At 46.5% G+C, this 11,863-nt stretch overlaps 1 protein-coding gene across 1 annotated transcript; it reads right to left on the reverse strand.

The window, feature by feature from the left end:
* Positions 1-8,082: 8,082 nt before the first annotated feature.
* On the reverse strand, positions 8,083-10,451 carry LOC113833727 (centrosomal protein of 55 kDa). The gene has a single exon (XM_027398338.2). It carries the CDS (start codon positions 10,390-10,392, stop codon positions 9,004-9,006), a length of 1,389 nt encoding a protein of 462 aa, XP_027254139.1. The 5' UTR covers positions 10,393-10,451; the 3' UTR covers positions 8,083-9,003.
* Between the last annotated feature and the right edge of the window lie 1,412 nt (positions 10,452-11,863).

An 11,863-nucleotide genomic window follows, 5' to 3' on the forward strand; every position in this document is an offset into this window, starting at 1 on the left:
CACTGCAGTGAGACAGCTGCCCTTGGTCATTCTTCACCTCACTGCAGTGACAGCTGCCCTTGGTCACTCTTCACCCCACTGCAGTGACAGCTGCCCTTGGTCACTCTTCACCTCACTGCAGTGAGACAGCTGCCCTTGGTCACTCTTCACCTCACTGCAGTGAGACAGCTGCCCTTGGTCATTCTTTACCTCACTGCAGTGACAGCTGCCCTTGGTCACTCTTCACCCCACTGCAGTGACAGCTGCCCTTGGTCACTCTTCACCTCACTGCAGTGAGACAGCTGCCCTTGGTCACTCTTCACCTCACTGCAGTGAGACAGCTGCCCTTGGTCACTCTTTACCTCACTGCAGTGACAGCTGCTCTTGGTCACTCTTCACCTCACTGCAGTGACAGCTGCCCTTGGTCACTCTTCACCTCACTGCAGTGAGACAGCTGTCATTGGTCACTCTTCACCTCACTGCAGTGACAGCTGCCCTTGGTCACTCTTTACCTCACTGCAGTGACAGCTGCCCTTGGTCACTCTTCACCTCACTGCAGTGAGAGACAACTGTCCTCGGTCACTCTTCACCTCACTGCAGTGAGACAGCTGTCCTTGGTCACTCTTCACCTCACTGCAGTGACAGCTGCCCTTGGTCACTCTTCACCTCACTGCAGTGACAGCTGCCCTTGGTCACTCTTCACCTCACTGCAGTGACAGCTGCCCTTGGTCACTCTTCACCTCACTGCAGTGAGACAGCTGTCCTTGGTCACTCTTCACCTCACTGCAGTGACAGCTGCCCTTGGTCACTCTTCACCTCACTGCAGTGACAGCTGCCCTTGGTCACTCTTCACCTCACTGCAGTGACAGCTGCCCTTGGTCACTCTTCACCTCACTGCAGTGAGACAGCTGCCCTTGGTCACTCTTCACCTCACTGCAGTGAGACAGCTGCCCTTGGTCACTCTTTACCTCACTGCAGTGACAGCTGCCCTTGGTCACTCTTCACCTCACTGCAGTGACAGCTGCCCTTGGTCACTCTTCACCTCACTGCAGTGAGACAGCTGTCCTTGGTCACTCTTCACCTCACTGCAGTGACAGCTGCCCTTGGTCACTCTTCACCTCACTGCAGTGACAGCTGCCCTTGGTCACTCTTCACCTCACTGCAGTGAGACAGCTGCCCTTGGTCACTCTTCACCTCACTGCAGTGACAGCTGCCCTTGGTCACTCTTCACCTCACTGCAGTGAGACAGCTGCCCTTGGTCACTCTTCACCTCAATGCAGTGACAGCTGTCCTTGGAACTCCCCAGGGATAGCCTCATCAGAGTAACTGGTAGGCTAGAGACACACTGGTCCTCTGAGTTTTGCTTTGGTGTTTATTTATTGTGTGTGTGCCCATTGCATGGCATGGTGAGTTGAGGGGACCAGAAGACAGCTTTCAGGAATTGGTTTTCTCCTTCCACTGTGGAGTCTGAGGACTCGAGTCACCAGACTTGCTTTACCCCAGCCCTTGTGTTTTGGTTGTTTTGAGACAGGGTCTCACTCTCACATAGGCCACTTGGAAACTCATTCTGTAGCCCAGGCTGATTTTAAACTTTTCTTTTTCCATTTCTTTTTCCTTTCTTTTCTTTCTTTTTTGATATAGGATCTTACCATGCAGCCCTGGCTATTCTGGAACTCACTATGGAGACCAGGCTGGCCTTGAGCTTACACGGATCTTCTTGCCTCTGCCTCCCAAGTGCTGGGATTAAAGGCGTGTGCCACCACCACCCGATAGAGGTAAACTCTTACAGTTAAATGTTGCTTATAGGGAGAATCTCACAGATTGTGTTGCCTGGTGCTTTCATTCTCTTTGCACACAGGTAGAAATATCAGAGAAACATTTTTCAGATGCTAAACATCAAGGAAAATTAAACTTTCAGTTTCAGGATTGCTCAATTATTATGCATGATTGCCCAAAATACTTAATATCAGCTAATAGTTTGTGTTTTTCTTACCTTTCATTTTTCTTCAGAAGGAAACCATCCTTTGAATAACGAAAATTAATTTTAAAAACAGGACTACTGCTTTTAAAAATGACATACTAAAAAAAAAGGTAATTGCCTGTATGCTAAAAGAAAATATCATAGTGTATGTGTGTGTGTGTGTGTGTGTGTGTGTGTGTGTGTGTGTGTGTTTGTGTGTGATGTTTAGCAAGAGGCCTCTTTCTTATTCCTGTCTCTGGGCTCCCAGGACTTTAATTCAGAGGCATTTACAAGCCTCCCTTGCCTCTCCATTATTGCTGTTTGGAGACAAGATCTGGCTGTGTAGCCCAGGCTGGCCGAGTTTCTCAATCCTCTTGCCTCAGCTTCCTTAGATCTCTGATTATAGGTGTGAGCTACCACCCTGACTTCCCTCTGATTAGGAAAGAAAAAAAATGGTTGCACCTAGTTCTTTTGCACCTGGATTTTTTTCCATGTTGCCATATGTCTTGGCAATTGTTCTCTGTCAGTCAGTGGCAGCAGCCTCGTACATCTTCCGTGTGTACAGCCTGCCTGAAGGCTTGTGATGGTACATAGTGCAGAAGTACAGAGACCACGGCAAGGACAGGGGTTTCCGGAAATTTTCCAGGTTTCTGCAAGCCAGCCTCTTGCTCTGCTTCCTAATGCATTTGTGTTGATCTTAATATAAAATCATATTTAAAAACAGGCAAGTGTGCCTTGCTTACCCTGAGACTTAGCCCCTATAGATATAAATATCCCTTTTAAAATAAAAAAAAAAGTTTCGGGGTAATGTAACTACACCATTTTCCCTTTATTCCCTCCCTTCAAACTCTCCCATGTATCAAGCCTTTTTCTTTCAAATTCATGGCTTCTTTTTCATTAATTGTTAATATATATATTCCTAAATACCAAAATACAGCCTGCTCAGGCTGTATAATGTTACTTGCATGTATATATTTTCAGGGCTGACAATTTGCTATTGGATAACTATTTGGTGGCCTCTTCCCTGGGGAAGACTTTCTCCCTTGCTCAGCATTCCTTAGTTGCCTGTAGTTCTTTGCTTAGGTGGAGGCCTCATGAGATTCTCCCCTGTCCATATTGCATATCTGCTGGTGTCTTTGTTCAGGTCCTATTGAGGCTGCCATGTTGATGAGACGGCATGGGTGTAACTTCTGACGACTCCCTGATCCTCTGAATCTCACAATCCCCCCTCCCCCCCCTTACTCGATGATCCCCGAGTCTTGGATTCAGGAGTTGTGTCGCAGATGTATCCCTAGACCTGGGCTCCACAACCCTGCATTTTGACTGGCTGTGGTTTTCTGTTAAGGTCTCCGTCTATTGCAGAGAAAAGTTTCTTTGGTGAGGGGTGAGGACTGTGCTTCTCTGGCTAGGTGCTGGAGAAGGAAGGGTGGGATCTGGCTGGATAACCCCTCTTAGGCCATACCGCCTGGGGGTACCCCAGGGGTGTCGGGAAGACAGCAGAGAGGGAATATTAGCCCTTACTTACAGATGAGGTGCCTGGCATCACTGATGTCAAGTGACCTACCCCGAGTGACCTGGAAGGTGAGGATGCAGCTGGAGGTGTGTGCATGCCCCCAGCCTCTCACCCTGAGGGAGAGGAGACACGCTAGGGATGATGGGGGACATGACCAATATACATTCACGTATGTATACATACATGTATTCATGTATGAAATTATCCAAGAGATGGGATGGGGAGAGAGAGGCAGGGAGAAGGAGCTGCGTGTGGCAGGGTTTGCCTGGAGGGGCGCAGCCATTCTTCGCTTGGCCAGCGTGGGAGGAAAGACCTGGGAAACGCAGGCTTCCCTCACTCAGCAGGAAACAGCACCGGCATTGTTCGTTCCCCAAACTTTTGAGGGCAGTCTATGTCTGTTACAGGGGAAACACACACCCTGAGGTTCATCCTCGAAGCCCTAAACTCCAGGGTCTCAGGATGGACTGTATTCGGACACTGGGCTTTGAAAGAAAAAAACGTTGGAGTTAAACGGAACCTTTAGATTGGGTCCTTGTCCGTCTCATCCGGGTCCCTATAAGGGGAGAAGAGACACATGAATGTATTTAGGGGTAGGTCACCTAAATGGGCACAGCTAGCAGGCAGCCATCTGCCAGTCCAAAAGAGAGACCTCAGGGCTGGAGGAATGGTCCAGTGGTTAAGAATACTTGCTGGTCTTAGAGAGGAACCTGGTTCGATTCTTCGTGTGCAAATGTTGGTTCACAACCATCTATAGCTCTGGTTCCAGGGGGTCTTACACTCTCTTCTGATCTCCATGGGCACCAGGCATGCAAACAGCACACATATATACATGCAGGCAAAAAATAAACAACTCTTTGGACACGAGGAAGGCTCAGAAAAAAAAAAAAAAGTGCTGACACCACAGTCTTTGATCCCTAATTCTTCATGACAGTGAGGACAGATTTCTGTTGAGGAACTCAGTCTGTGGTGTTGTGGATGGTGGCCAGAGCAAACAGATAGATCCATCCGAGGGTGACCTTCGCTTGTCTTCTTCCTGGGTTTCCTGCCCCCCGACACAATGGTTCCCGCCACAGTAGGCAGTAAGCACACTTTGCACATTGCTGGGCTGGGCTTGCATGCATTCATGCAGTCATTCTTGCACACTCTCACGTGGTGGTCTAGCCCAAGCACACAGTGCTGACAACCGTCCTTCTATCACGGAGTGTTGTGTGGCGACTTCCTCAGAATTGACAAACTCCTTTCTGAAAGGAGGAAGATGGCTCATGAGAGCCTCAGCTGAAACTGAAACGATCCGCGAGGTCCCTCCCCAGGGCTAAACAACGGCTGGAAGAAGAGAAGAGGTGGGGGCACCTGAGGCAGCTTCTCCATCCAGACCAGCCCAGCTGCCTCCAACTTGTCCCTTGTTGGGGTGGGTGTTTTGGTGATGCCGCCGCTGCCTCTCAGTCATCCGTACTCCTGTAAGTGACCCGTCACCCACCCGTGCTCCTCTGAGGAACCCTAATAAACGGATTGGTTTGCAAGTTGGACTTGAGTAGAATCCTCATTTGGTCTGTCCTTGGTTCCCTATCTGGGGGGAATTGACGTTTGTGTTGTGTCTCCTCCAGAAAAGTCTCACAATGTGGAGACATTGTCTCATGCCCCACCTCCAAACCAAGCTGTACCCTCAGGTCTGCTCTGAGGGGGATGTACAAATACCAGAACAAAAGGAGATGGAGAGACACTAAACATCAATTAATGGCATGGAACAGGATTTGTAGATTGTTTTTCCTGCTTTTGAACAGACTCTTTCCTTGCAGAGTGCCTTGATAATAGGGTACCGGAGAAGTCAAGGCTGGAACGGGCAGCAAGCTCCCTTTCATTATGAATGTGGCTCCAAGCATCCAGCACGGCCAGTTTGGAGGGTCGGAGCTCTGATGGCGTTCAGAGCTATTGATTTCCTGCATGCATGTTTCCATAGATTTCCTCAATACAGAGAAGAGCTCACATTCTCCCAGCACAGTTTGGATCCTTCTGCCTCTTGGCAGGGAGGGCAAGGGGTAAGACTGAATAGGTCAGCGTGTACAAGGGCTGGCTTCTTCTACTCAGTCACTGCCGCCCTAGCTTCTCCAGACTCTGACTGCTACCAGGTGCCAGAAAGAGCTAGAAGAGAGTCCCACCGGGAATTCCAGCTATAACTCACCTGCATGTGCAGCTCTGCCCTAGGAATGTGCTCTCTGGACCCTTCCAGGACAGCCTGTGTGGCTCACTGCAGACACCCACCACTAACGTGCCTTTCACGCTCCTTAATTCCCTCCAGAACTTTGCCCATCGTGGCAAACACAGAAAGAGTGCTCTTCCCAGGGAGAGCCATTCATCACAGGCTTTCCCAGCCTCCTCCAGCACAAAAGTCGCATCTATTGTCAACAGGAAGAGGGGCCGCCAACAGGTATTTTTAAAGAGCCTCTGTCCACCTGAGGATGGGAAGGAAAATATCTCCTCTGAGCATTTAGTCACACATATCAGAGGAGACAACAGTCTCAATCTTCATTTGCATGGCACAGGCATTAGATGTGGTCCAGTTACACCGAGCTCTGCTTGACGAGGCAGAACTACCCGCACTTTTCAAGCCTTGATGGAGACAGAGAGAAAATGCAGCCAGGCAAACAATACATCACCCTGCCAAGGCATTTTCCATTTTTAAAAGGACAGAACAATTTTGCATTATTTTTGGAGCCTCTTTTGCAGCAAATATCCCTTGACATTTGTTCTAGTGCCCTGGCCAGCCAGTCTGAAAGTCTTAGCAGGTTCCAGCCTTCAGCTCCTGTGGTCACTAGGGACTATCTCTGCCTTGGGCTCTTGAATCTCCAGACATATAAAAAGGACAAGTAGCTTCCTCCTTTTCCCCTTTCTCTCCTCCCCTTCCTTTTTGTACAAGCTGATTGAACTGACTATGTAGAAGTGGCCAATTATAACCCCGCCCTGGTGGTAAGAACATGGTGTTTGGGGACACCTGAAGTTCTTGAGTGGATAATTGATACTCAAGGCCCGCAGTCACCAGAAGGCAAACAGAGCAAGCTACACAGAGCCCCTGGGGGATGCCTGGTAGAAGATAATGAATTGTACTCATACAATACCCCGTGAGAGCTCATGGAAAAGAGGCAAACAGAACTGTTTCTGGAAGACACCAGCATCAGCCACTTGTGGGTAGGTTACACAGAAGGTCCTCTGAGTCTGAAGAACCCAGATGTAGGCATTTGGTGAAATTCGCCAAACTGTCCATGTACATGCACGTTGTTTGTGTTTAAGCACATGTGTGTGCACATGTGTGGAAAGGACTGGGTGTCTGCCCTCTTTGACTGCTCTCCCCAGGCAGAGCCACTCGCTGAACCTTGGCTTGCTGATTTTAGCTAGTCTAGCTGGCAGGAAAGCCCCAGGGACCCTTGTGTCCTGCAGCCCCTGCCCCCTGCACTTTTGTACACCAGCATTTGGGTTACACAGGTGTGCAGTGTGGCACCCAACTTTAATGTGGGGCTGGGGATCGAACTGAGGTCCTTACATTTGCACAGCATGCACTCTTACCCACTGTACCCTCTCCCGAGGCCCAAACTGGTCTCCAAGGTGATCTACACATGATCCCCTCCTCGTCCAGGGGAGGTGTTTTGTTCTGGGGTGGATTTCATTGTTTCTAATGCCCAGTCCAGGTTGTCCTGAAACATCTCAGAGACTGAGTGATTAATCCTAGGCTGCTCTAGGAAATGTTAGGCAGAGGGCAAAGAGAAATAACTCCACACGAGGAAAAGAACAAATGACTTTATCTGCAGGTGATTATGTCTGACAAGATGAAAAAGAAAGAGATCCTTTGTCACTGGAGAAAATTGGGCTTTGAGGGCTCTTTGCCCAAGTCGTAAGGCTGGGCTTTACGCAGTGTGGATTAAGAGGAAACAGTCGCAGGCCCCCTCTCTGCTCTCACAGATCAAGGGCAGAGAAACAAAACTTCATTTTCCCCGTGTTTACACAGGGGAGGCTCTGGGAATCAGAGCGGGAGTCCCAGGTCTACTTGGAGCGTGCTTCCATTCACAAGCAAATTCTCTTTGAAGAAACCTATTTTCGAATCGCTATTTACTACGGAAATTTTAATTTTTGCTTTTAGTATTGTCACACACGTGGCCTGATTCTTTGTGGGTGGTGTAGCAAGGCAGATGGAAGCCTCTTCTAATGAAACAGGCTTTCATTCTAGAGGGTGAAAAGATTAGGGGCGTCCTAATTACCCTTCTGATTCCACATTGCTCTCATACCCACGCTCTCGGCGTACTGAGAACTTGAAAGAACACGCTGCTGCCACAAAAACAAACTGTTTTGACTCCCTCTGAGAATCTGATTTTTTTTCCTTTTGGCTTATGCTTTTACCCTTTTGCTGCTAAAAAAAATTTAACCCTTTTAAAACTCCTTTAATGTATTAAGCAGTCTTCTCTTAGCTTCATGATTAATTCCCTTACCTCCTTCGATTCTGTGCTCAAATGTAAATTTATTTTTAAATACAAATTATTAAAAAGTGTATGTATTTAGGAAATACTAGGTGATATTTCTATATAAATATATATGGTATAAGGTGCCAATTTCTTTTTCTTTCTTTCTTTTCTTTTTTTTTTTTTTTCTTATTAAATAATTTATTTCCTCCTTCATATTGCTAATAGTAGCCCAGGTTTAAGCATGTTAGAAAATTTGAAGAAATAAAACAACTTTTTGGTTTACATAAAGCATATATAAAAATATCTATTCAGAAAACAAATATCTGATAATTTCACTGATCACCCATCTTTGAGAGTGCCAAAAAACAAAAGCTCACCAAGATATAATAAAATACCTTCCAATTGAATGAGGAGGCAAGACAGTTTTGTTAAAGTTTTGTTCATTTGGCATTTTAGGGAACCAATCTGTGCTGATGAAATTTAAGTCAAAGTTATGGTCAGATAATGAGTGAAAATGTGCAGCTTCTTAAAGGCATTCTTCAAACAAAACCTGCATTGTGCTTAGAAGAGTTAACAGCAATAAAGTTATAAAACTCCCCAACTTTTCTAGTAACCGTTAGACAACAGGAAGAGATATCAAACTGGAAGTGTCATTATACTAAGCACTTACATGAAAAAATATCAGCACAGTAAGAGCCGTACTTAATCACCTTCCCATTCTCTTACCCCAAAGCATAAAATATCTGCTTGCTGGTCATAGTTTTAACCCATAATCAATAAGCCAAACAGCTCTTGTTCATCGGGTACTAAAACAGTATGAAGTAAGTGCTAGTTAGAAAAACAGTGTGAAGTGCTAGTAGTCTGGGTACCCACTGCTCACCACATTCTCTCACTGTAGCCTCATGATGAAGCAGCTCAGGGAGGTATTGCTACCAAGGAAAATGCAAAATGGCCAGAAAAATATAAGGCTGCCCTCATACACCATAGTGCCAAGGGCAGACAGGGAGTTTCTTGTGCAAGAGATGTGATCTGTGATTCAAAGTGCCCATAAACAAACAGGATACAGTGTGGACCTTTTCTGTACAAAGGCAAGAATGGTTCTGCTACTTCGTGCAGTATTCAACATGGACGAGCAGATCTCGATGTTCATTAGCTGGGTACTGTACACTGCAGTTGGGACATTCCACCAGGCTTTCGTTGAGTGCAGCAGTGGGACTTTTGGGTGAGGTAACTTTCACTCTGCTTTCAGGCTCTCTCTGGATTGGGAACGACTGCTCTGTGAAGGCAAAGCCATGTAGCTGCTTCAAGGATTCCAACTGTGTTATTTGACTTCTAGCTTTTCGGAGTTCTTTAAGAATCACATACAGTTGGTGCTGCATATTCTGGCGGTCAAGTTTTTCATTTTCAAAGTCTAGAGTACATGCCTGCATCTGCTGCTCCAGCAGAGCTACCCTGGTCTGTTCCTCTTGGTGCTTTAACAGAGACTCGTAAAGAATGCGGACCTGAGATAAGAGTTCTTCAGACTTTTTCCTCTCTTCTTCCAGTTTGCCCTTGAAGATGCTGCTCTCCTCCCTGAGTCTCTGGATCTTCTCTGTCTTGTGTCTGTCCTCTTCCAGGTGTTCTATGTCTGCCTTCCGCTGTGAACTCAAGAGTTGGTTTAAATCTTCAACCTCTTTCTGAGTTTCTTCATATTTCCTTCTAAATTCATCAAGTTCTGAACGCAACTGAGTTACGGTTTGTCGTTCAACTTCAAGATCTTTTTTGGCATTTTCTAAGAGATGATCATATTTTTTCTTTTCCTCTTGAAGATAACCTTCTGATTCAGTCTTTTTCATCTGCTGTGGGAGTAAAGTAGCGGCTGTTTCTTTTCTCTTCTCCAGCTCAAAGATCTTTGCTAAAAGTCCTTTAACATAGGCCTCTCGCTGCTGGTCATACACAAGCCACTGCTGATTTTTCTCCAGAGCATCTTTCAGCTGCATTTCCTTTTCATGAATACTACTCATTGATGAGTTGAAGCAGTTTGCAGGCACGCTCTGTGACAGATTGAGTGTACAGGCTTTGCTTTCCAGTTCAGAAAGTCTTTTCGTCATGGCGGACAACTGCTTCTTCAGGACATCTGTCTCTTTGGATAAGGACTCCAACAACTGCTGCTTCTTCCCACACTCCTTTGTTTTCTCTTCCAGCTGCTCGAGCAAGGAGGAGGAGCTGTATCTTGCCTTTAGCTGGTCTTTGAGTCTCTGTATTTCTTTGTCTTTCTCTGTGAGGTAATAAACATTCTTCTCTCTCTCAGCTTCAAGAACTTGAATTTTCTCCAAAAGTCTGCATTTGTCCCTATCAGTCACTTTTCCTTTCCCACTTGTGATTTCATCCAGGGATGTTTTAAAGGCTGCAATTTCTCCCTTAAATTTCTCTAATGCAGTGTCCGACTTGGAGCTGCTAGGCCTTGATCCCCACTTGCATTTAATTAAATCCTTGGGACTTCTGGAAGACATCCTTGAGATGATCTGAGACCAAACACAGCGCTCGCGTCGCTGCGTCAGACCCCCTGCAACTCTCTCCTTTTCTTTTTTTTTTAAAGACAGAGTTTCTCTGTGTAACACTCCTGGCTGCTCTGAAACTAGCTCTGTAGACCAGGCTGGCCTTGAACTCACAGAGATCTCCCTGCCTCTGCTTCCCGAGTCCGAGTGCTGGAATCAAAGGCGTGTGCCACCATCACCCAGTTAAGATTCCAATTTCTTAATCATGACTACTCTGGTCATTTCTATTTAAAATGAGACTGTGTCCTTTGTGTGTGCAACTTTTAAATGTGTGTTCGTGCACATGTGTGTTCAAGTCCATGGAAATCGAAATTGGATGTCTTCCTCTAATTGAGGCGGGGCCTCTCACTGGAACTCAGAGCGACCTTCTAGCTTCTGCATCTGCTAATTTAGAATACAAAAAGGTGCTTGGGCCCTTAAAGATCAGATCAGCTCCGATGGATAAATGGATCCTGCACACAGCCAATATTGATTTTTTTTGACTATAACACTAAGGCTTGGATAGGAGAAGCCATCTCTAAAGGTATGAAAAGACATCAAAATACAAAATGTTTTATTTGTGGTAGAATAGGACATCTGAAAAGAAATTGTAGACAAGGCAAGATGCCACTACACAACCTGATTCAGTTTGTCTAGGTCCCAGCTTGCTCCAGGGCTCTCCTAACTCCTTCTCTAAACGCTGGGGTTACAGGAAGGTTGCCACTCCTACCTGGCACTTTTGTGCATGCAGGGGATCTGAGCTCTGCTCCTCAAAATTGCCACAGGCCTGTCACCTGCTGAGCCATCCTCCCGGCTCCAGAACTGGTACTCTGAGTACTTTTCATTGTTTTTGTTCTTGAGACAGGGACTCTCTGTGTAGTCTTGGCTGTCCTAGAACTCACTATCAAGACTAGGCTTGCCTCTACCTCATAGAGAGCCTTCTGTTTCTGCCTTCTGAGTCCTGAAATTAAAGGCATGTGCCACCATGCCCCGCTCTCTTTGTGCTTTTACCTGCCATTTTTGTTTTTTTTTCTTCACATCCTCTCACATAGACTGTGGAGTGTCTCACATAGACTGTGGAGTGTCTCACATGGACTGTGGAGTGTCTCACATAGACTGTGGAGTGTCTCACATGGACTGTGGAGTGTCTCACATGGACTGTGGAGTGTCTCACATAGACTGTGGAGTGTCTCACATAGACTGTGGAGTGTCTCACATAGACTGTGGAGTGTCTCACATAGACTGTGGAGTGTCTCACATAGACTGTGGAGTGTCTCACATAGACTGTGGAGTGTCTCACATAGACTGTGGAGTGTCTCACATAGACTGTGGAGTGTCTCACATAGACTGTGGAGTGTCCACATAGACTGTGGAGTGTCTCACATGGACTGTGGAGTGTCTCACATAGACTGTGGAGTGTCTCACATAGACTGTGGAGTGTCTCACA

This window comes from Cricetulus griseus, chromosome 2, assembly GCF_003668045.3.
Source record: "Cricetulus griseus strain 17A/GY chromosome 2, alternate assembly CriGri-PICRH-1.0, whole genome shotgun sequence".
NCBI classification, from domain to species: Eukaryota; Metazoa; Chordata; class Mammalia; order Rodentia; family Cricetidae; genus Cricetulus; species Cricetulus griseus.